The 25,973-nt window shown below is 35.6% G+C and overlaps 1 protein-coding gene across 4 annotated transcripts in view; it reads left to right on the top strand.

Moving 5' to 3' along the window:
- Nucleotides 1-25,973, top strand: part of RFX3 (regulatory factor X3) — a 128,436-nt gene that overhangs the window by 65,914 nt on the left and 36,549 nt on the right. For all 4 annotated transcript variants that reach the window (XM_082337562.1, XM_082337561.1, XM_082337560.1 and 1 more), the window contains exons 2-4: nucleotides 3,054-3,178; nucleotides 11,686-11,783; nucleotides 22,851-23,109. In XM_082337562.1, the coding sequence (XP_082193688.1) occupies nucleotides 3,062-3,178; nucleotides 11,686-11,783; nucleotides 22,851-23,109 (474 nt within the window). In that variant the 5' untranslated portion in view covers nucleotides 3,054-3,061. The remainder of the gene's footprint in view (nucleotides 1-3,053; nucleotides 3,179-11,685; nucleotides 11,784-22,850; nucleotides 23,110-25,973) is intronic.

The following is a 25,973-nucleotide window of genomic DNA, read 5'->3' as shown; positions in this document are numbered from 1 at the left end:
GTCCCTTCTGAACAGCCTGCAGCCATCAATAACCACACTTGAGTCATGGGATTCATCCCACCAAGTTTCAGTAATGGCAACTAGGTTGTAGCTTTCTAGCAGCACAGTGGCTTCCAACTCCTCCATATTTATAATTTTTAACATTTCAGTAGTCATCTGTGAAGTTCTATTCCTTTTTTCTTTTCATGTTGTATCCTGATTTTTGTCAGGCATGCTGGAAAGAAGTAGAAGGTTCAGTCAACCTGAAAACTCTCAAGAGTCTATTGATTAATCTCAAATAGGTTAGATCAACAATTTATCAGTCTTTCTGAATATTTCAAAAGAAGCAGTTCAATCTGTCAGGTACCATAGGCATGGTTCCATGGAGTTTAAACCAATGATGGTACCAGTTGGGAAGGTCCTGCCTCTATCCCCTGCCCCCATCCCAAATTTATATACCCGTTTCCTGCGTTGCACTGGCTACATTTGAATGCAAAGTGAGTCAGAGGTAGTTGGATGGAGGGATTGCAGAAACCTAGCTTTAAATCAGCTAAAACTGCTGTGGAACCTAGCCTTGAAAGGAAGGTCTGTTGTTGCAGGTGGTTCAGTTGTCAAGCAAGGAGAACACTGAATTTTCTGAGAGGCTCTGAGGTTTTTTTGATACAGTAATGAATTCCTCCTGCTATATTTTGCTATGCCCCTAATTAGACACATTTTTGTATTATGCTTTTGTCTCAAAAAATATTGTAGGGTTTTTTGGCGGGGAGGTTGTTATTTGTTGGGGGGGGCAGGGTTAAAGTCTAGTTTCTTTCCTGTCAGCCATCTGGGTCTGTTCGGTTAAACTAAAAATCACCTGGATAGGGCATTTTAAGTATTTGTAGATTTTTTTCATATAAAGCTCTTTTATTATTCATGATAATGGCTTGGAGGGGTGTACTGTTCACTGCGTAAAGAACTGGCTGGATGGCTGGGCCCAAAGAGTGGTGGTGAATGGAGTTAAATCCAGTTGGCGGACGGTAACAAGTGGGTGCTTCCCGGGGCTCAGTATTGGGGCCAGTTCTGCTTCATATCTTTATCAATGATCTGGACTCTCAGGGAGTTTGCAGATGATAGCAAGTTGGGTGGGGGTGTTGATCTGCAGGAAGGCTCTACAAAGGGCTCTGGACAGGCTGGATCAATGGGCTGAGGCCGACTGGATGAGGTTCAACAAGGCTTAGTGCCAGGTCCTGCACTTGGGTCACAACAACCCTAGGCAATGCTACAGGCTTGGGGAGGAGTGGCTGGAGAGCTGCCTGGTGGAAAAGGACCTGGGGGTGCTGGTCGACAGCCAGCTGAACATGAGCCAGCAGTGTGCCCAGGTGGCCAAGAAGGCCAATGGCATCCTGGCCTGTATCAGGAATAGCGTGGCCAGCAGGACCAGGGAGGTGATAGTGCCCCTGTACTGGGCACTGGTGAGGCTGCACCTCGAGTACTGTGTTCAGTTTTGGGCCCCTCACTACAAGAAGGACATCGAGGTGCTGGAGCGTGTCCAGAGGAGGGCAACGAAGTTGGTGAAGGGTCTAGAGAACAAGTCTTAAGAGGAGCAGCTGTGGGAACTGGGGTTGTTTAGTCTGGAGAAGAGGAGGCTGAGGGGAGACCTTATTGCTCTCTCCAACTACCTGAAAGGAGGTTGTAGCGAGGTGGGGGTCGGTCTCTTCTCCCTACTAACAAACGATAGGATGAGAGGAAACGGCCTCAAGCTGCGCCAGGGGAAGTTTAGGTTGGCTATTAGGAAAAACTTCTTCACTGAAAGGGTGGTCGCACTGGAACAGGCTGCCCAGGGAAGTGGTTGAGTCCCCATCCCTGGAAGTATTTAAAAGAGGTGTAGATGTGGCACTTAGGGACTGGTTTAGTGGTGGACTTGGCAGTGCTGGCTAAACGGTTGGACTTGACGATCTAAAAGGTCTTTTTCAACCTAAATCATTCTATGATTCTATGATAGTGCTACTCATTTTTAGTGACATTGATCCTCAGGTTGCCAAAGTATTCTGTAGCTAATATAGATTAATAGAGATTAAGGGCAGTGAAATTTTTAGATCACAGAACATTTGGTCTACAGACTAGTAATTTGTATTTGTTTACTGTAATTCTTCACAGAAGCATGCAGTCTTCTGTTTTGAAGGTACCAAGTGAAGAAGAACCTGCCTCATTGGGTTATTACTTTCACTGGTTAATCATCCACTGCCTAAAAAAAGAGGTCTAATTCCTGATTTTCAATTAATTTTGGTTTGTCACCCAGTCAGTTGTATTGTCATTTCTGCTGTGCAAAACTGAGGAATCCCATAGTTCCCAGTCTATATTTCCTATGAAGGCATTCCTTGGTTGTCTTTCTGATAAGTTTTCTTTGTAAGTCATTTTCCTTGATTCTCGGACTATTTCTGTATTCCATCCAACTTTCCATTGTTCCCTTTAAATGTCAGGGCCACGATCTTAGGCACTTTTCTACTGCATAGGTATTTCCATATGGTTTTAGTGTTGAAAAGTTTCTTCTTCTCAGATTTTAACTACAGTGTTTGCTTTAATGCTTTCTACTGAAGAAGGTTCCTTAAGCTGCTTTTTCAGTGTGACTCATTAAATGCTTTTCAGAGTTTGCTTTCCAGATTACAGCCCCTCATTCTGTGGTCTGCTAGAAGTTTGACTTTGAATTTAAGTGTATAGAGTTTTTAGTGTAATTCAATAAGCCAGAGAAAAAATAGTTTTGAATGATGACCAGTTATTTACAAGCTGAGAGAAGATTTGCTGCTGATTTTTCTGAGTTAGTCCTAAAGTGACAAAACTCAGAGAAGTGATACGTGTTTCTGCACATGCAAATAAAAGGTATTTTGAATATAAGTAAGATAAAAGTAAGATAAAACCCCTTTTATACTAACTCATATGCTAGTAGGGGGAAAAGCCTTTTGGCTCATACCAAGATTGGTATTAGCTAATTTTAAGATACACATAGAGATAAGCGACAAATTAGTGTGCTAGTATAAGTGACAAAATAAAGAAATTAATGCACTAACCTTTCAATTTTGCATCTTAATTTTATTCAGAGATCACGATGCAGACATCAGAGACTGGGTCGGATACAGGTTCAACTGTGACTTTACAGACATCTGTGGCTGGCCAGGCAGCAGTGCCCACACAGGTAGTACAGCAAGTACCAGTTCAGCAACAGGTAGGTGGCTGTTAGTTTTGGGAAGATTAAAAAAAAAAAAAAAAATTCAGGAAGGATAGTTCTTTACTATGTAGTGAATAACATGATTTTGTACAAGGCTGCTAAATTAATTCTTTTACTCTGCTTTTATCAATTTTATTTTGCTGGAATTAAAATAGCCAGAGAAAGGCAAGCAGTTTTCAGGATCTGTTCCTTAACTGAAGCATCTGACAAGCACCAGTAGTACACATGCATGATTCTAACTGTAGGTTATTATGGAATTCATGTAATAGCTTGTAGAAATTTACTTTATGTTACTGAATGTTTACATTTTTTCCTTTAAATAATGAATAATGAATATGTTTCTGATATTATTGGCTATATCATTTCTCCTTTCATTTGGCTGACCAAGTAAGTGCAATACAGATGTGAAAATGAAAAGCACTGTCCTTTGCATCTCTAGGCTTGACTCCCTGCAGATCTTTGCACAATGTCATGAAAGTATTTGTAGTATGACAATAGGTAATTTGGGATGCACATTTGCCAGGGAAGTAAGAAGACTTTTGTAGCAGCCAGCACAGTATACGCCTCTGTTACATGAGACAGTTACTGACCTATGTGCTCACCCACAAGCTTTGGAAGGAGTGGTGCCTGAAGAAAATGGGGAGGAAAAAGGGAAGAGTATGGAGGTAGAAAACAGGGACTGAATGTGAAAGCCATGACAGCTGTCCAAGACTTTTCCAGAACACACAGAATGAGCTGTCCATGTGACGGGTACTCTGGGTGACATCTGATATGGTATTTCATCAAAAACTGACTTCATAGTTTCAGAATCAATAATATGAAAACTGGACATATTTTATTAATAGTGTAAATTGTTTCTGTGCCAGTGGAGCCCTTTTCCCTAAATTAAGTTCTTCAGCATTTCTTAAGTTTAGTTCTAAAATTCCAGGTGGTGCATTTTTATGTATGTGTGCCACAATCTCATATGTTTCACTAACATTTTTTTCCTGATGTACAAACTCTATTTATAATGCCTCATAGTTCCATTACTATAGTTTCTGCTTATATCTTCATGTATCTTTTAGGATGCAAGCTTGTTTTTAAAAAAACTGATTCAGAAAAACATCGAATTTGGACTTAAAAAATTTTATTTAAATGCTTGTCTTTGTGTATTTGCTCAGAATCCATGACTAGTGAATCAAGAATTGTTTGAAATATTTTCTCCTGAGTTCAGACTGTTAAATAGCTCTCTCTCTCTTTGCTTGAATGTTGATTAGGATAGAGACTTTTGAGTACTATGTTAGGCTTTAATTGAAGCTTCCATGATGCTCGAATGTAGCTAACCTTTGTAGGAGATTTTGTCTGGTTAACTCTTTTGTAAGGTTTGTGAAGTGTGAGACTTTTTTTCTTTATGAAGTACAGTCAGATAATCTGTCTGATTTTTATGTTCTTTCATGATGACAGATGTTTAATAGATGTAGTTTATGTGATTTGTCCTTTGTTATTCCTGTATTTCAGCTTTTCCGATAAAAGATTGCAATTTAACAGTGCTGCACAGTTGCTTGTTTTAAGCAAATAGGATATACATATGATGGTCTAATATTACATACTGAATTTTATCCATGTGAAATACTGATCAGTGTGAGGGATTGAAGATTGGTAACCAGTTAGTGGCATATAGAATACCTTATAATATTGTTGTTCTAATCATTGGATTGATTGACCTGTAAGGATAGGATCTTCTATGCATTTCTGTTCTATTTTTGTCACAAGGAAATGAAGAATGAGGAGGCCTTAGGTGTTTATAAACTGTGCTTGTGCAAAGTTTCTACCTTTCTGAGGACTTCTAGGATAGAATTGGCTCCTTGTTTTTCCACATAAATAATTCATTATTTTTTGTCACCGACTGTCTATATCTTTTCTGAAGTTATTCTAGTTGTCCTTTATTAATGTAGTACTCACGTCAAAACACAGAAGCCCAGGAGGAGATTGTTGTTTGGTTTTTTTTTTCTTGCTTGATTATACCATAATGAGAAGAGGAAACTGAATTTTTTTGTTGCACTGAGTATGTAAAACTGTCCCTGATCAACCTTACATACATCTCCTTTAGTACTGCTGCTTCTGAGTATTCCCTTTCATTGAATAATCCATCATTATTTTGGATTATTTTTCCCTGTGGGGATATTGGATTATATTTTTCCAGGTGACTCTTAACACTGACCATTGGAATCAGCATAACGTTTCAGAAAGGAAAGCTAAGGCATCAACCCAGCCAAGGAAGAGGAGTTTCTTCAAAATTTTGCAGGGATTGAAGATGCAACAAGAATGTTGGGAAATACAATGCAGACAGTATTGCAGTGATTAAAACATGGTATGTGTGGAGGATTTGTGTAGAGAGAAAGGATAGATTACGGAAGTGGATGTGTGGTGAGGAGAAAAGGAAGAGTGAGGATGTGTATGTGGTATGCTGGCAGGAGACGTGGTGAAGAATGTAGGTGGGATAGGTAATTTCAGCTGTAGTGTTTAAAAAAAAAAAAAGGAATATCAAACATCGAAACAGTCGCTGTGTTGAGGAAATTGTAGGTGTGATCTGCCCTGAGGAACTATCTGTGTATAGGCTGCATTTGCCTAAAGTTATTATCAGCTTTATATACATTTGATAGGAATGGGCCAATTTGCCTAAAGAAAATCTGGAGAAAGAGTGCTAATTTCATAAAGCCATTCTTTTGATGGCAGAGGTAGGGCTTATTATTTCTGTGTGTTCAAAGTTGCCAATGTTGAAAGTTGGAGGGAAGGTTTTAGGTGCATAGTGTATAAGATACGGTTTTGGGTTTTTTTCTGTAGTTTATAAGAGACATACTTAATAATGTCAGCCATATCCAAAATATGTGTGAATATTCACAGTTGGATTATATTCTCTTGTGAATATAATTTACTAAAGCAATAGGGCACTTCTTGAACTTTGTTAAATTCAGACACTGTAACATAAGTGTCTGTGTATATGCAACAATTTGGTGTAAGCTGAAACTTCTGTATTATCATGTTTACAGTAATTTATTAGTACTTTTTAGTAAATAATGCCACTTTAGATGAATTTGGTTTTAATTAATATTCAAGTGGTGTATAGTATTTCATTTTTCCTAGAGAGGTCTTTGTTTTCCATGTTTCCATTCCTGTATATACACCATACTTAAATGATGTCTCATGCATGCATTAATTTGGGGTTGTTTTCATGGCATCAGTGTTTTATTTATGCTCACAAAATGTATGATATCTTTTTCAAAATGAAACATTTTTGCCCTGAAGAAGAGCAAGCTGACTAAGTGGAAGGGTGGACTAAGAGCCTTTTACCTACAGCTGTGTTTGTTCTGAAGCATCCTGTCTTTTGAGCAAACAGCGAAAGAGTAACTTTTGATATTTTCAGCTAAAACAAATCCCTAATTTGTATATAGCTAGTATAAATATGAAGCTCATAAGTCTCCTGTGATGCTCCAATAATAGGGGAAAAAAAGGTACCATTAATGAAAACCTGGGCTTCCCCTCTGGTAAAAGTGGCACGGGTGACAACTGCTTTCATGCAGCACAGCAGCTGTCACTGTTGAGATGGGAGAGAGGGGACTGGTAAGGGGACAAACATGTCCACATGTAAGCAAAAAGCAACAAGAGTAACACCAAAAAGGTGGGAGTGTAATTAAATTCCATTTTAATAGCCTGAGGAATTTTCTTAGTCTTTTGTTTCCTCAGATAGGGGGATTTTTCACTAATGTATCATTGCTTTTTCAACAGGCACTCTTTAGCCCAGTGCAGTAAGCTTCTAAGGATTCAAAATTAACCTCACTTTGTAGTTTATGGCATGCAATGTGGAAGGATTGGAGAAATAAAACTAAAAATACTCATATAATCTATCTTATAAAAGTATATCCATGCATCATAAGTTGAGCAAAGCATTTCTTCATATTCACCATACACAATGACCATCACATTCACAAAGCATTGTATCATTAACTGGAGATGCAGACTTCTGCTAATCAAACTTGCTCTTAATGCAAAATCATGTTTAGCATATGAAAAACATAATCATGAACTGACATTAGCCATTATATAAATATGAATGTGCTTAGAATATTACAGCATGTGCTATTTATATGTTGCTTGCCAAAAGTAATCCAGACTAATGAAGGTACAAAAATTATTTTTATCTCTGAGAACAGAAAACGATGCACAACCAAGTTGTTTGCCTAGGCACTGTGCATAATTATATGTCCTTTTTTAAATGGAGTTTAAATATCCTTATATATTTGGCCCTATTGTTCTACTCTTTGCTTAGTAGTACTTTGAACATAAGCAGCTTTTACTGGAAATAAAAATTCTCTCTTAAATTTTCTTTTTATGCTTCAATGTAATTTCTGCATTTCAGTATGCTTTTATGCACTTTATTTTTGTTGACAAACTCCCATAGATACAATATAACTTAGTCCCTCATTTGTTCCTCTGAGGCAGTACAATTAAGAATATAATTTATTTTCCTTTTTTTTTTTTTTTTTCCTTCAACTAGTAATTATAGTTACATATGTGTATTGAAATAAGTTTTCATTTGCCTCTTGTTCTCCTGGAACGTTTCAGCTGCTTACTTCTAATCCTATTCCAGTTATTTATTTCAGGCTAGAATCACTGAAGCAAGAGGAATGAAAGATCTTCTGTCTGACTCTACTTAACTCATTATTTCCTATACAAGTCAGTTAATTTTCTGTTTTCCAGCCAGACAATAACAATTACCATGACTAGCTCACCAGTCCACCCCAGAACATACAATTTTTGAACTTCCATACTGTCACTTTTTTCATAAATATTCCATTGTGTTTTCTATTTTCAGCCTGAATCATTTAACTCTTGGAGTATTTTTTAATAAAAGGAGGCCATTTACTTTTTAGATCTCTGTTGAATATTCTCTCTGTGATCTCCAATTTCTGCTCTGCCCCCAGAATTAAAGAACCTAGCAAATACAATTCCTTTAACAACTTAATAAAAGGTGCAAGGAAAATGATAAATAAAACAGAAGAAAGGTGTTGGTTTTTTTTTTTTACAATTTCCACAAAAATTGTTGATTTTTTTGGTGTTGTTTTGTTTCCTCATAACCAACTTCTTCTCAAATAATTTTGTGCTCATAGAGAGTAGATATAAGCATTTAATTTCTTCCTGTCATTGAAGATTAAAAAGAAAATCCAGAGGCACTAGATTTAATTCTCATGAAAATGTTTTTCCCAAAATGAAGTAAAATAGGAAATAAAATTAGTATTGGAGGTAGCATACAACAAATATTTTCAGCATCGCAGAATTTTTGTATACAAGGGCATCCTAAAGGCCATTTATTTATTTTATTTGTTATTGCTTGACAGAAAAAAATATTTACCCCTAACTTTCTCTACCTTAAGGTTGTTATGTAAATTGCAATACAGTGTAGTGACCGAAGCTTCCTCGGGCACCATTATCAATTTAACCGTAGCAGTACTGAGTTTCAGAGAAGCTGAAGCAAAATAACTTTTTTTTTTATAAGCTGTCTTTTTTTATTACTGTATTGGAAAAAAATTAACCTAATTCAGTGGCCCTTTTGTATTGAACTTCATTGTTAAAATTTAAAGGAAAAACATTTTGGTCTACAAAAGTAGACAAGATGTTTTAATAACACTGTAGTGTATCCATTCTTAAATGTTGATTTAAAAAATAAGTCACTTTATATGCATAAACACTCATAACATTTCTAGTAGTACTGCATGTTACGGTAATAAAGAATTTATATAAAAAATAGTGAAAATTTTAAATTAATGAAAATTTTAACATTTTGGTATTTTGTTTTATGGTAAATTAATTTGTTGTTGTTGTTCCAAATCAGAAAATAAACACATTTTGGAATGTTTCGGTTTTCTGTCCGATAGACACTGAGATTTGATACACTCTATACCACTTTGTCTCTGCTTCTGTCTCACTTCTATGGTAATGGTCTTGCACTGTGATGAATCTGTTGTTTTTGAAATGGTAGCAGCTTGTATCAAAGAATAATAGGAGAATATAATACCTTGTATAGAATAGGAACGTGACCTGTATTTACTGATAGGAAGTTTTTAATGTTGTGTTTGTACATACTGTAGAATTCCATTTTATCAGTATGCAGGTTGCAGGGAGAAAATCACATTTCCTTTATTAATAGAAGGTAGTGTGAGTTTTTTTAATAGGGAGTAAGACATATCCAGTATGTGTGAATAGGGAACGAAATGCAGTTTGGGAGAGGTTGGACAAGAACATGGAATTCATACTGACACCAGCATCATTTCCACAGTGTTTCCCCAGCTGTACTACTGGGACAGAAAATGGAGCACATCCATTACATGGCAGGTGACAAATCACTGGTTTTAAGAACAAAGCCTGCTTTCAAGATGTTTTCTCACTGTATAGGTTAAGTAGATCAGTTTGGTGCTCTGTAGTAGACTGATGAACAATCACTCTCCTTCTCCCGTTGATTAAAGGTCGTAGAACTTGAGTCACCCAAGAGGAAGAAATATTTTCAGAGTCAAGCTTAAAAACTATCATATGTTGCATATATGTTTCACAGTAAAGCACGTATGAATTTTAGCCAATTATTGCATGAGTAGATGATTTTGTCACAGATTGGCAAATTTGAATATTGAGAGGAACTAATTACTAGCAAGCTTACAGGCATAACTTTCTTGTAGTGGATTTGGATCAAGCACATTCCATGAAATTACTATTTGAATTAATTTAAGTTATGAAGTCAAAGGTGATGGAAATAGAAATAGTTTAATTCTTTGAAAAGATGTTTGCACAATACAGCTATTTATGTTTTTTTAATTCAAAATATTGTTCTAAAGCCTAGGATCATGCATAATTTGGACCAGAGTTCTTTGTGTTGACTTTGAGAACTGAATCTCTCTGTTAAATAACTAAGTATTATTAGGAGAGGAAAGGTACACAGCTGTGCCTTACCTTAATAATTAGAAAACATCTTTGAAGTATAATTTTTGAAGTTCAGAAAATATATTTTAGGTATATTTGTCAATTTATGTAATGATCCCTGTGGGAAATCAGGAAACTTTGGATTTTATAAGGTATTTTAACTATCATGTTGTGTCTCATTGCTGTTAATGGACAGAAACATCTGCTTTTCTATCATGCTAGTATAGCTGTGTTCAAAACCTTGGGTGTTTTATTTTTTTCAGAATTCAGGTTTTAATGTCAACCTAAGGGAAGGTTTCTGCAAAAATCTAGATTTTCCTTTCATGATCTGAGTCAATACTATAAAAGACTACGAAAAATGTGCTTATTTGCAGAACTTTTTAAAATATAGCAGAGTTGAAGGTATTAAACTAGGATATTCTCAAAGAGCTCTTGGAGATGATCCATCAAATGCATGAAACCCAGATTCATCTGTGATTATAGTGTTTGTAATCCTTAGGACCAACTGGATCAGGCTCAAGTTACCTCATAACAAAATATCTGAGAAAAATAACAGTCACTTAAAAGTAGTTTATGTTAAATCTAGTTACTAAATATATGCACTGCCACTTTCTTGATTTAGTTCCTTGGGTAAAATTGTGCCAGTCTGTGAAGTCTCTTAAGTTCTTCTGCATCTTTTAGATTCCAGACTTCTCTTGAACCAAAATATGGCTTCTTTAAATGATGGCAGGTGTAAAACATTGAATTCTTAATCTTCATTGTGGCAGAAGACAAAAAATTAAGACTGGAGAGGAAATATGCATAACCTAGAGCTTCCCTACGTAGTATGTGAATCAAAGGAATTGATCTGTGACTATATGTGCTTTTACAAAACAGGCATGCCATCTCAGCAATATATGTGAAGATAATGCATGCCTTACTGCCTTTTGTTGTTTAGCTTATTGATGTAAAACCAGGTTTTGCTGGAGTTTTTTATATCTGATGATATTCTGGGAAAGGGTTTACTCAGACTGGGGGTTTTTATCCATAATTTTACATTGGGTCAAAGCATTACTGGGAAAAAAGCTTGTATCACTGTAGTTTAACTCCAGTTAAACAAGAGTTAAACCATCTTAATGTGAACCTTTATTTCTAAACTTACTGCAACACATTTGAGCTGTGATTTTAAGGCTTGTACTACTCAGGCCTGAAATGGAATAAGAAAAGGCAAACGTGTGGCCAAATGATACCTTCTTCTGTAGTAAATGTAATTCTTCTGGGTGGTGCAAAGCATAGTGGCACTTCATTTCATCCTTATTACGCGTTCCCGTTAACTCTGGTTTTGGCACTGAAGGTATGTGTGCTCCATGAGCGTGCATCTTCAATGTTAGGCCTCCATTTACCAGACTTACAGCTCAAATATTGTGTAAGAACAGTAACTTTCTTTGCTATTGCTATGACATACCTTTAGTAATTTTGAGCACAGAGATATCCCATCTTGTTTAGAAGCCATTAGGTGTACTGAACCATCAGTCCTTCTTTATAATATCACAAATTTCTGATGTTCTTGTTTTCAGGTACAGCAAGTGCAGACTGTGCAACAGGTGCAGCATGTCTACCCAGCCCAGGTTCAGTATGTGGAGGGAAGTGACACAGTCTACACTAATGGAGCTATGTAAGTTGGCAAATGATTGGAATTGGAATGTTTATTAAAATGTGAAGTTAAATATATATTTTCAGTTATATTCTACCAACTAGTGTATTTTAAGTTGGAGAGAAAAGTGATTCAGTCAAAGCTCTTTTATTGTCAAAATAGTTTTTTGGATGAAAAGCTGAATTCACACTGCTTGTTTTTATTAGGGCAGAATTTTTGTGTAAATAAAATTCTTTTGATTGTTTTAGTTGGATTTACAGGAAATTACATATACAGCATAGTGTTGTTTGAAAAAGTACCTTTCAGTTTAAGGGTAAGTTCTGTCCATAGGATGTACTCTGTAACTTCAGCCCTTAGGACAGAAGGCAGGGCCTTCTGTCTTCCAGGCTGTGATCCTAGTGGCAAATGCACAGAAAGGTGCAGCAGCCATAGTTATTATTTAAAGAAAGTAGTAATGCAATTTCATTCCTGTGGTTAATAAAATAAGTATTTTTTTCCAAGGGAATGAGGAGAGGCAGAGGAAGAAGAGTAACATTGTCTCCTTTTGTTGCTTCTTTAGCCTCTTTTCTTCACATTATTGTGCATTTCCTGCTTCCCTGAACACGCTTTTCCATCATCAAGTTCCTTTCTCCAATACACAAGCTTAGAAATGTAGAAAGAATAATCTAGGTTTGATGGGACCTCTGGAGGTTACCTAGTCTAATCCTTGATTTGGAGCAGTACCAACTTTGAAGCTGGTTCAAACATCAAAGTAGGATCGTGTTGCTTGGGAAGGAGCTTCTCTACCTCTTTTTTTCATTTACCTACCTTTTGCCATTTTTTCTGTGTTATTGGCTTTAGGAAGAAATATGATTTAGAAAGCTTCTTTATTGTCTGCAGGTACTTATTTGTGGATAGTGATCCAAAAGTGATTCAAAAGAGCAATATTATTCAGATCAGAGATTTCTGATGTTAACACTGGCAGCATTCTTTAGTCATCTCTACTAGCTTTTTTGGCTTAATTCGTTTTTCACATACTGTCTTGTCTGTTTTCTTCTCACTTGTAAATCCTAAACAATGTATCTTAAATATGCATTAGATTTCCCTATTGTACTGGTTTTGGCTGGGATAGAGTTCATTTTCTTCATAGTACCTCGTCTGGTGCTATGTTTTGGATTTGTGCTGCAAACAGTGTTGATAATACAGGGATGTTTTAGTTCTTGCTGAGCAGTGCTTACACAGAGTCAAGGCCTTTTCTGCTTCCCACACCACCCCACCAGTGAGCAGGCTGGGGGTGCACAAGAAATTGGGAGGTGACACAGCAGGGACAGCTGACCCTAACAGACCAAAGGGATATCCCACACCGTATGACGTCATGCTCAGCATATAAAGCTGGGGGAAGAAGAAGGAAGCAGGGGAGGCATTCGGAGTTATGGCATTTGTCTTCCCAAGTAACCGTTACATGTGATGAAGCACTACTTTGCTGAAGATGGCTAAACACCCTGCCTGCCGATGGGAGGTAGTGAAAAATTCCTTATTTTGCTTTGCTTGTGTGCCCAGCTTTTGCTTTACTTACTAAACTGTCTTTATCTCAATGCATGAGTTTTCTCACTTTTACCCTTCTGATTCTTCCCCCCCATTCCACCAGTGGGGGGGCGAGCATGCAGCTGTGGGGACTTAGCTGCTGGCTGGAGTTAAACCATGGCAGTTCTTTCTGGCACCCAGCATGGGACTATAGTCCCCGGCTGTGGTGTAAAGCGTATTTTTTCACATCTTATCGTCTTCAGACTGGCGCAAGTGCTATGGCACAAGCTGTCTCCTGTGGGGCTGATGTGCCAAGCCATCTAATCCACACAGTCCAGTAAACCCATTTGTTCCTTTTCTCCACCTGGCTGGAGGTAGGGCCCCTTTATTCCTGGTCAGAGTATTCATTACTTGATTTTTCTAACTACAAGAGCCAAAACCGATCTTTAATGTACAGCAAAAACCAGAGCACGGCAAATATTAGGGCTGTGTTTCCACCCTTGGAGCAGTCGATTCCAGGTTTACTGGACACCTCTCCAAGTGAAAGCAAACTGTGGCCTGCACTCTGCTGCCAAAGGGATTGAGAAGAATGTATTAGGGGTATCAGTTGTAGAATACCACTTGGTTGCCTTTGACTCCAGTTCATACTGGAGTTCTAGCATGTCCCATACAGCAGCACTCAGTGGCAGCATGACTTCATTGCAACCAAGATGGTCTACTCTTAGCTTCCAAAAGAGGACATTCTTAAGTAGGCTATTATTCAAATTTCTCTTTTCATTTATCAGTTGTAAGTTCTTATGTGAGCTGTTGGCACATGCACTTTTTGGCAGTGTTTGAGATGTGTACTACATGACTGCTTATAGTCCTTGGAAAAAACAGAACCAGATGTTATTGACTGCTTAGTATGAACCTTCAGGTTTCCATGATTTTATTCTATTTCTATATCTGAATCTCTTTGTCAGTTTCTGAAAAATCAGTCAATGGGATATCAAAGACTTCCGTAATACAATAAGAAAGCTCTCCTTAACAGGTGAGCCTAATCCAGATTATCTTTCCCTCCTGTAGAAGAAGAATTTACCCATGTTGTTGTGAACAACAATATTGTGAACAGCCAATTTGTTGTTCAATACTTTTAGGAACATTAACCTTCCTAAAGATTATGGTTTCATTCATGGAGAATGGGACCAGTCTGTGTTTCTACTTAGAATTTTTAAAGAGCATATATTGTGAAACATGTTTTCCTGTATACTTTCATGCTCCAGATTAAGAATGGAAAAATGTCATTTCTGTAAATTAAAGTTATTGAATATATGTATTACATGTTATAATGCCATTTATTTGATAAGTGAAGGAGAACAGGGCTCTAAGTTGCTGACAGCTAGCTTCCTTCAGAGATTAAAGAATTGTTTTTCTATTTGCTGTTTTTATTGTTACCTAAGTTCTATGATTTAAAAAAAATGATATTTGTTTTTCCTCTTCTTGTTTTGACATTGGGTTAGCTTGTTCAGAGCTATAGCAATGCAGGAGTGACACTTTAGAATTTCTGGAAGTGAACAAAAAGCTTACCATATCCCTAAACAAAGATGGCATAGACTGTGTCGAGTTCTGCTGTGACAGAAGACACAGAGGACAGCCTCTCTTGTGCTAAAATATTTAGGCAAGTTTTCAGATTGCAGTTCATTTTTTTCTATTCTTCATACTGAAATCTGTGAAAGATGAGCCTTGTGGATCCTGACAGATTCATAGAAGTCTCTGGAATAAATGTTACAGCATGTCTGATGAAACAATTATTCTTTATTTCAAAATAAAATACTTGCAGACTAGCATTGATTTAAGTGCATATATGATAGCAACAAAGGATTCAGTGGGAATATATATGAGGAAAGAGTTTGATTTTTTTTTTTTTTTTTTGATTCTAAAGGTAAGAAGTTTGTCAGGTTTCACAGTCTTTCTGAAGTGTAACTGTTGTGCTTTTATAACACAATTCTTCCCACACATTTTATATCATGATTTGTCTACACTTAAAAGTTATTTGGTTTTATTATAATTGGAGCCATAATGATAATACAAGGGATGTAACCTACAACTTGTCATATACATTGTATAATATGAGAATATTTGAATTATGTTATCTAAATTTGTATCTGGCTAATGACAATTTTGCTTGTCAAGCGTGTCACTCTATCCTGAAACAAAAATGCATTGTTGTTGCAATGACATGTACAGGCTTACCTGGCAGTTTAGAATAGATAAAGAATATTATGGCTGCACCCATATTAAAAAGACAAGTGAGTCCCCTATACTAGACGTGAACTTTCTTCTTACATAAATTGTAATGTATTAATCAAATGTAACCATTTACCTGATAATTGTGGTGTGGCAATGACAGTTTTAATTGCTGGGATTGTCCAAGCATTGCTATTACTGTTGCGTCCAAACCGCATTCTTCACCAATTTGTTGTACTACAATGTATGTGGTTTATGTGGGCAAAACACACCTTGTGTGTTTTGCAAAGCCAAGAAATTACTATTACTCTAATGGAAATCTTAACTGTCAAATTAAAGAATTATCATCAGTACAGTTAAAGTTGTTATCTTCTTAGTACTTCCTAGTATCCATCTCTTTTCTCTGGCATCATGCTTACCCTTTTACTACCCCTCTGCATACTAAGGTCAATGGCTTACATCTGAGAAGGGGTTACAGCAAGTTACCACCATCACATGTGTTATGCCTGGAGAAGTATGATGGATGGTGGGGGGCTTTCTACTCCCACTTGCAGCTGTTTTTAATATATTTACTAGCACAGTCTACAACTCATTCTTCATTGGTTTCCATTTGCATAGTACATCTGAATTTACTATATATGGTGTGTTTTACATTTCCTGTATACTTCTTGAATACTGTCATCCTATGTTCATGATCCTCTTTGCTACATTTTTAATCTAGGGTCATGGATTGTTTATTCTACACAGAATAGCTATTTGATATTACTGTCTGTTAGTTAGAGCAATGCATGAGCATTTTAATGATAGGTTTTATACCACACAGTTGTAGAAAGCTAAGCTAAAATGGAAACAGATTAAGTAACATTTATCTGATTGTTCGACAATTACTGTTACAGCTAAGCTAGAACAAAGCTCTAGGCTAGCACAGACAAGTCCAGACAAAAGAAGCCTGACAAGCCCAAGTCATGAGGTCTTGCAGATTTAGTACAAACCCTGTGACATGTTCTTAACGGTGGCAATACCATATTTCTTGGACTATAGGTCTGCAGTACTTCATCAGAATTTTTAGAGGTTTGTAACTAAGGTTCCTTTATCTGTCTAACTTACAGCTCCTGAGAATATAATTTATAAGATTTCTCCTCTGTTTTCATTTACTTCGTTCCCAGGTTTACAGGGTTTTCCTGCAGTTGTGGATTGTGTGTGCTTTTATTGCTTTAGTTCTATGTGGAAAAAGATCTTGGACTGAGTGTTGAAGATCTCTGTTCTTTTTTATTGAAAATGAATGCCTGTCAGTAACATATTTACTTTAATTTGTGAATGTGACAAATAAGAATTTCTTTATATGGAATAATGCAACTGTATTTTAGGTAAATTTTATAAAGCTTTTTGTGGCTGATATATTTCAAGTTGTCCATATAGAGAAAATGCATATGCATAAAGCAGGTCAACTATTCACTATTACAGAGGAAATTGCTTACTTTGAATTTTTGTTCTCTGGTTATAGATGCATTAATTGCCCTTTCATAGTGTTGGTTTTGATCTTTTGTTTTAGCAGTTTTGTTTGATAAATGAGGATTGGTGAAAGGAAATGATGACTTAGTGTCTTATCAGTTCCTCCATGTCTGTCTTTAGATCAATTGAGGAGGCTTTTGTGGAAGAAGGTTATTGCTTCATTGGGATTTGATCTGTTATTAAAAAGCCCTAAATCAATATTCTAGTTACAGGAGTGGGGAGGCAGGAGGTTGTATGAGACAGGGTGAGACAGATGATTTAGCCCTCTCCATTATCATCTGACTGCTGTATCATGTTCTGTTGTGTCAGTGTTAGGGTATATGGCACTTCCCCTTCTTCCCATTGCTTATGATAGACCACCTCCAGAGGCTGCAGCAATGCATTGGCTGTGATAAGGCCTTCCCTCAGTGTTAGACAAAGGATTCTGTTCTCTCTAGTTTCTTTGAAGCTCACTATGAGATTTAGGACCACATGATTATACTAAAAATCTTAAAGGAGTTTGAAGATATTGTTCTGGTGTGAAAGACTTTCTTGGCTTTTATGCAAGGAGGTTTTCTATCATATTGCAATACCATAGCATTATCATGAGCATTAGCTATTCTGCATATAAATAATAGTGTATCTTGAAATATTTATTTTCATCTAGTGTTTATCATATTTATATCCCAGGAAATAATACCTTAGTTGATTAGTACCATAAAAGGCTAACTTTCATTACAGACATGACAGTGAAAAAATACTTACATGCCTGCCTGCTAAGCTATGTAAGTAATCCATACCAAAACCCACAAGAGTAATTCTGAGGTTATTACTTGAGGACTAAGATAATAATTATTATGTTACTTGTTTGTTTGAATTAGAATTACAGAAAAATAAAAAAATGGACACTGAATGGCTTTCTTGTTTGAACTAAGATGCTGCTCTTGTACAACCACTGTGAAGGGATGCTGATAGTTCAAGTTACAGTATGAAAAGTATACATCTTCAAGTGAAAAAATAGATTTATATGCATTTCACCCAAGACTTGAATTTTCCAAGTCGGTGCCTACAGCTAGTGATAAGAATTCAGTAGTTAATTGCTTATTTTGCAAGACAGAGAAGTTACTGGAATATAATTTCAAGTTAAAACCTAATTTAAAACAGACACAAACTGCACTTGAGTTAACTTGTCTGGACTTCTAACCTGATTTGAGAATTTTTATTTAAAGGCAATCTACATTTCTCAATTCCTGGAAAAGGAAATAAATCTGTTTGTTTTTTTTACTAAAACACAGAGTGATGGAAAAATCTTTCAACAAGCAGACATTTCTAAGATATGAATAAAACCAGCATAAGTCTGTAAGAGTTTTTGTCTAGGCAAATATAAATATGGGAAAGATAAGTATGTCCCATCAATTACCTGCTCAAAGAAAACTTGGTGCCATAATCAGCCTGCGTAAATTACTGGGACATGATGGGATGGCAGGAACACTGATTTCTAGTAGTCAATAGATCAGATTCTTGATGTTTACATAGAACCAGATCATAGGTGCAGCTGGGAATAAATGATTTCCCATGTGTGCATGTGCATACCGAATAAGGGAGGACAACAACAAGGTTTACTCTTTCTGTGCCATTGTTTTTATTTGTCTCCTTTCTTCAAAGTGTCAGTGTCTCTGAATAGACAGACATGTCTCTAAAAGTTAAGATCAGTAACATGATGTTAGTGTCTGAAATATAGCGCAAGATATTGCACTTAATTTGTGTGGTAATGCTGGGGCTTACTGAACTTAGAAATTAGTTATTTTCTGTTTTCATGCGCCAAAAAATAGAATTTTATTAACAACTTTCTACCACAACTCCATGTGTTTTATTTCTAGCATTATGTTTTGCAAATCATTATAAAATGTATGTAAGCAATAAAGCATAATAGGTGATGCCTTGAACTATTGTACCTTGCAATCCCTAGTCCAACTCATGCTGGTCTCATTAATTTTCAGGGTGGGATCTCAACATTAGACACATGTTCTGGGCTTGCTTAATCTAAATTGAATTCACACAGTGTCCAACTTCGTGCGACTTGCTCTCAGGATAAACATCATCTAGTTTGCACAGCCTTCTGGAAGCTAGGATTCTGCAGCCTAACTACTTAGACTTCAAACTTACTAGTAACTCTGATGAAATTTCTAATGCCACGTTCCAGTAAACACTGAATTTCACAGTGTTTGGGTAGGAGGAACTATTAGATTCTGTTGCCTACCTTGTATGTTAAACCACAGTATATCACCAAGGTGTTCTCATAAAAAGCCAGAGGACTTCAGTTACACCAAGGTTAGTCCCTAGATGATCTTTATATGCAGCTGTTGACAAAAGAAGAGCTAGGAGTACTTTCACAACTTTCGCAATGGGAAAGAACTGACTATATGATATATGTCAGATTATTTGAGAAAGTATTGCATGTTTGTGCTACAAGTGCTATGGAGAAGTAGAAGATCACTTCCTTATTTCAAGTTATCCCGTGTGTGTGTCTAAAAGATATAACATCGTGTTTTCCTCTTTGCTACAGTTTTATGAAGGGTCATGTTATTGTATGCGATGACGTTAAAACCTTTGGGTCATTGCTTTCCAAAACATCATCTCATCCAGCTACATTTTGAATTTCCAGATTAATTAGTTTGTATTTTGGTTATGTTAAAAGGCTCTTTGCTAAGTTGCAATTATTATTGCATGTAATAATGTTTTTATCTCACTTTTCATTACCCTGTTGATCTCTGTTGCTAAAGGTCTGCTTAATCATCTCCAATAATCAGGTGTTCTAGAAGAACCTGCTGGTTGTTGGAACAAAGGGAATAGTGTGTGAAGTGTGACCCATTAGTGTACCCCAATGATTGCTCATGATCCATTGATACGGAGTACTGTTACAAGTAATTGTAGATGTTCTGATACAATCAGTCCTTATTTAGAGACTATACATGATATACAGATCTAAACAAAGTAAAAGCAAACAGGCATTTCCTTTTCTCTCCCTATTCCACACGAAGTCCATAACTTAATTTTCTTGTGAAATTTAGAGTGTTCTCTAGGGTTTGCATTGCTTCAAAGAACTGACTCTTCAGTTCCACTTCTGCAAGTGAGATTCATTCTCCTCGCATCTTTTGGACAGTCTTTTTACTCTAGCCATGTGTATTTTTACTGTCAACAATGGTCTTGTCCTTTCGTTCCTTTCCTTACTGATACCTGATACTGATACCAAGTTTCTCTTTTGGGAGAAATTACAGTGTTCAGTCCCTTAATGATCATTTGCATGAATTGTTTCCCCTGAGCTTCCATTGTCCTCTGCTGCATAGCACTATTCACACTCTGTAAATTTGTGTGGTTCTGAAATAGATGCAACACCAGCTCTGCTAGGGGTTATCTTGCTTATCACAAGATAAACAATATCACAATGGTATCACAAGGCATCACAATGATACCTTGGCTTGGTAAAACAGATTAATGGGGACCTGCATGGTACCTAAACACATACATAGGTTATTATAATGCAAAGATAACTGATTTTAACTCTCCAAAAGGAATGTTAATAGAATGTCTGCTTGAGCATTAGCCCCTAAAAGAAATATTTTGCTTTGTTTTCAGTAGACTGCAAGGCATTTCTTTTAGATTATCTTCAAGTTTCTTGCAGCTGATCTTGAGGCCTTTGAGATACTCAAAATAAAAAGGAAAATATTTAAATAACTTAAGGAGGGGTGAGAGCAAATAATGTAGTATGAGGCTTATGAAACATTTAGGATTTCAAAAAAAAAGTTTTGGAGTTTCTTATGTCTCTGAAGAGGAAGGGACAAACTGTTGTGGCCATAGTTAATACAACAAAAATTCTGACTTTAGTTGTTGATAAGGTGCCATATGTTAATCTGTTATTTAAAAGTAATGATTTTCTGAAGCTAAAGAAGGAATCGTTATCTCTGTGTCCATTGTTTACTAATTAATTAATCTTGTGTAAGTTTTTGTAATTAAAAAGCCATAAAAACAAACAGTAAATTGCCATGACCTTTTCTATATATTGATAAGAAACTAATCCCTGTCTAGATAAAGGGAAAAAGAACCTGTCTTCAAGTTCTGGGATAGGCGTATTCATCACCAGCTTACTGCATAAAATGTGGATGCTGCTTCCTCCTCTTGTGTGTTTGGACAAAAGTGTCTGAATTTTTTTGTTGAACTCGTTTAGTTGCATAGTGTTGCATGATTTTGTGTTTTCTTTGATTATACTAAATGAATTGGAGACTTCTGCAGAGCTTGGGCAGCTCTCTATTTTCTCTGCATCATAGTACTTTTAAAATTTATTTACTTGGACTAAGTTTATCTCAGCATATGCAGCTCGAAGTTAATGGAGAACTTTGAATTTGAAAATGGTGTTGCCTGTTGATTACAAGCAATATTACAGATTTTTATGCTTAAATAAGAAAATTAATGGTTGGGTAAACTGACTGTTTTTGACCTTTCTGTTATCATGCTTGACAAGATACAAAGCTTAGCAGTCGTGAAACAGGATAAAATTTCCAAATAGACTTTTCCAAAGTGAGGAATCTGGCCTTTGAAATGCTTAATGCTATTTACTTAACAATTTTGAAATACATTGATCTGAAGATCAAATTTAGTACATGGGAAAAAAATACACATTCAAAACCTATAAATAGATTATAACCTATGAAGAGTAATGATTCAAGCTAAGTGATTAAGAATGTGAAACATATATATGATAGAAGGTTCCAGCAGCTGAATAGTTTGTTAGGGTAAACTGGTTAATGAGGCATGAATATTTCATAGTTGAAAATGATTTAAAAAATGGTACTGTTGCATACTTTAACTTATTTCACCTTTGTGACCTTTTTACAAGTCGTAGTTCTGTTTTGGTTTTATCTCTGAAATGCAGGTTTTTATCATAACATGAATTCATGTCCAATTCAATTTTGAATTCACCCTGTAAAAATAACTACATTTCCCAAAATACCAGTGAATTCAGAATTTCAAGCTTCAGCCAAGAACTTTAATGAATTTAAAAACAATAGATAACATAGCATTCTTGAACATTGGACTCTCTTGGCTGACATTTGTATGAATTGTTTGCAATTTTGCAACATGAACAGTTTGCAAAATAGGTAACACCTGACTAAAATTCAAAATTTTACTGTTGAATTAAAAAAAAAATTAAAACAGATGGAGATTGATAAATTGCTTTGCAGTATATTAATAATTGGATGAGCTCTTTCTGCCTGTCTTCTCAATTTTTGTCATACTTCCCTTCTCTCTTCCTCTTCAGGTAAGACTGACAATTTTTTCTGTAAGATACTTGGTTTAACATTGTCACTGAATTAGTTATTTAGTGCTTTGACTTGATTAAATTTGTAGTTACAAAGAAGATGGAGACTCCCTTTTTACAAGGAGTTACATGGTGAGGACAAGGGGTAATGGGTACAAGTTACTCCCGGGGAGATTCTGATTGGACACAAGAGGAAAATTTTTCACAGTGAGAATAGTCAACCATTGGAATAATCTCCCCAGGGAAGTGGTTGACTCTGCTACGCTGGACACTTTTAAGACTCAGCTGGACATGGTGCTGGGCCATCTCGTCTAGACTGTGCTCTTGCCTAGCAAGGTTGGACCAGATGATCCTTGAGGTCCCTTCCAACCTGGTATTCTACGATTCTATGAAATGTTATTCTCTGAGGAGGTAGGGATTGTTTGCCAATCTTATTTAATCTGGTTATAGCTATTGTACATACATTTCTAGAATTACAACATTTCCCTCAGCTAAATGAACAATGCAAATAATTTCTTTTCCTTTTTTTTTTTTTTTTTCTCTTCTTGAAGCCGATCAACAACTTATCCTTACACAGAAACCCAGATGTACAGCCAAAACACTGGGGGAAATTACTTTGATACTCAAGGAAGTTCTGCACAGGTGACAACAGTGGTCTCGTCTCATAGCATGGTGGGCACTGGAGGGATTCAGATGGGTGTCACAGGAGGACAACTCATTAGCAGCTCAGGAGGGACCTATCTGATTGGCAATTCAATGGAAAATTCTGGTCATTCAGTGACTCATACAACGCGGGCCTCCCCAGCAACAGTAAGTATTTCAGACTGATGCAAAATCTTTGAGACTAGTTTCTTAGTCGCTCAGATGTTCTTGCAGACTGACACAGTTTTTGTGACACAATGTATAGCAGTGCTATGTTGTCAGAATAAGTACTACATAGTACTTTTTGTAAAATAAATAATAAATTTATATATAGAAGTATGATACAGGAGTAAGAATACTGTGAAAACTTAAACATGGAGGCAGACCTTCCCTTGACAGCTTGCAAATATTTACATTTCATAGGTTAAGTTAAGTAGTGAGTGCTTTGGGAATGATCACATAATAGTTTGTCTGAGCTGAATATTTGTCAGGTTGGAAGCTAAAACAGCCTCCTTTATCATTTTGTACTTTTTCTAAAAACGTAAGAAAAACAGTGTTGTTGAGTATAACTATGTTAGATGTAAATGTTAAATAATGTAAGTTACAGATAGGTATCTGTAACTTCCCTGCATTTGTTCAGTTTGTTCGCTCGATATTAGTGTAGGTTTGGTAGCTTATTTCTAATATTATTTCTAAATATTTCCAATTGTTCAAAATACTGAGATACTACCTTTTAACACTTTGTTCTTACTTATCTATGGTATGTCTCCAAAATCTGTTCCAGATTAAAAGCTCATTCTGGAAGTATCTTACAATGCTATGGGAAGATGCATTCTGTTACAACTGTAATAGATAATATTGTAGACACTTAAACATAAACACAGAACTTTCCCTTAATAGCTTACTCAATCAGCCCTTATTTCAATTAGGAAAATGGGTTTATACCTAGTCCAGCTTTGCTGCGTAGTCCTAATGAATACTTTTACTTAATTCTTCTGGGTGTTCTGGTCTGGATGTGGAGATTTATGAAACATAGAGTAGGAAGAGTTGAAAAATATAGTGAAGGAGATAAAGCATCATTAATAATACAGATTCATCACTACTCAAAAGGGCAATAAAATTAGGGGACTTTATTTTTAGGAACCAATGTAATGAGTAAAAATCTAATATTCTTCTACTTGGAATTATGATGAACGTTTACAATAGCATTGGACAATTTAGATGATGTGATAAAATCTTTATTTTGATTCTTAAGGTGGTTGGTATGGATAAATACAAATTTTTCGCACAATGTAAAAAATTATTATTTAATCCAAAAACTGTATGGTATTCTGAGAATAAAAATTGTAGAGTCTTGTATTTTATGAATAGTATAAATATCAGTAACATAGTGGGAGCTTTCAGCTAGCAACAGATAATTTTATATTTGAGTTACAAAATAAAAAACAGTGTATATTAACATTTGCCTGTATTTTATATGATTTTAATAGAAAAGTAGAGTTTCTTAAAAAAGCAGCATTTCTCTTTCAGATTCATTTAATTAAAATCAAGACTTTAACTTGACTGTTTTCTTTTTTCCTTTAAAGTACTCTCTAATTGTACTTATTTGGAAGGTATTTCATGGAATTTTTCACCTGACTTTATGATTGTCAAGCACAGGCAAAACAAATTGTTTTCTATAGGCATAAGTAAGGAATAGGTCTTCTAGATGGAATGAAATTTGAAAAATGATGTTTCTCTAAATACTTAAATGACAATGATATTCCTCTATTTCCTTAGTTGTTTTAAATTGTTCTACAGTTGAATACAAATATTGCATCTTTTAGAGATCATGCTAGTTTTATCCTTAATCAAATAAAAATAAATGTATTTTTGTGTTTTGCATATCATGCTATAAGTTTTGTTTTATTCACTGACAACAGGATTCAGTCAGTGGAAATACTTAACTGAATGTGAAATCAAGTGAGGCTTAAACGCATCCAGTAAACACAAATGAAGAGTAGTAGACTTACTTTGAAGTTGGATATCCTAGAATTATTTTAATTATATCAAAACTCCATGCTATATTTTGCAAATTAAAAACTATTTTGATTTTTTTTCCCAAAATTAGAAGTAAAATTTGCCAAAATTTAACAAAACCTAAAGTTAAAAGTCAAATGTCTAAAATAAGTTCATTTTATTAACTGTGTCTTAGATAAATGAAACTTAAAAGTCTAATTTACATTTCACTAGGTATGCTATTTGGTTTATATAGAATTCAATAAAAGAGACTCAGAGACTTTTTACTTTAAGTCTATCTTCACTTTATTTTCTTTATGGTTTAAGGTGATTCTGGGTTCTGCTTCGGGTTTAATAAAGAACTAATATTTTGTTTGTAACATTCCATTCATTTTAATTTCTGTCAAACATTCATACAAGAAAGCTGTGCTGCTTAAGCTATAGCAGGCAATAGCAGTGTTCTTATAGCCAAAATATTAAGAATTGTGCATTATCAAAACTATTGCAACACATATACAGTAGTGGTGTGTGTTAGTATGCATGAAAAACATTTCTTAGCATTTTCTTTACTCATTTCATTTCCATTGATTTAATTGCTTCTTCCCATTATGTCCTATTAAACTACTTCTCTACCTACTAAAAAGGATTTTTTTCATTAAAACAGAAAGGCATTCAGATTATAAGACCTTCTATATAAGACATTGGGCAGATAAACAGCTTTCCAAAATGACCATTTTCATGTGAATATATGTGGATTGGTCAAGAATAAATTGTGATTACATTGAACAAGAAGTGATTTACCCTAGCTGGATTTGTACTTGAAATGAATTTTCATGTTGAAACCTGTATGAAAGAGTTGTCTGTTTGGTTTATTGGCAGCTATCATTAAAGAAGGGGCAGCTGTATTTAAGAGACTAACTGATTTTTTTCTAACTAATTAGAAAATTGGATTGCCATGTTAATAATGAAATCTAAATCACCTTCCTTTTTTTTTTCCCATATGTAAATGTCTAAGGACTGTTCTTGTGATAAAA

The sequence above is a fragment of the Platalea leucorodia genome, assembly GCF_965183815.1.
Source record: "Platalea leucorodia genome assembly, chromosome: Z".
Classification (NCBI taxonomy): Eukaryota; Metazoa; Chordata; class Aves; order Pelecaniformes; family Threskiornithidae; genus Platalea; species Platalea leucorodia.
This window is presented reverse-complemented; position numbering and strand designations above follow the sequence as displayed.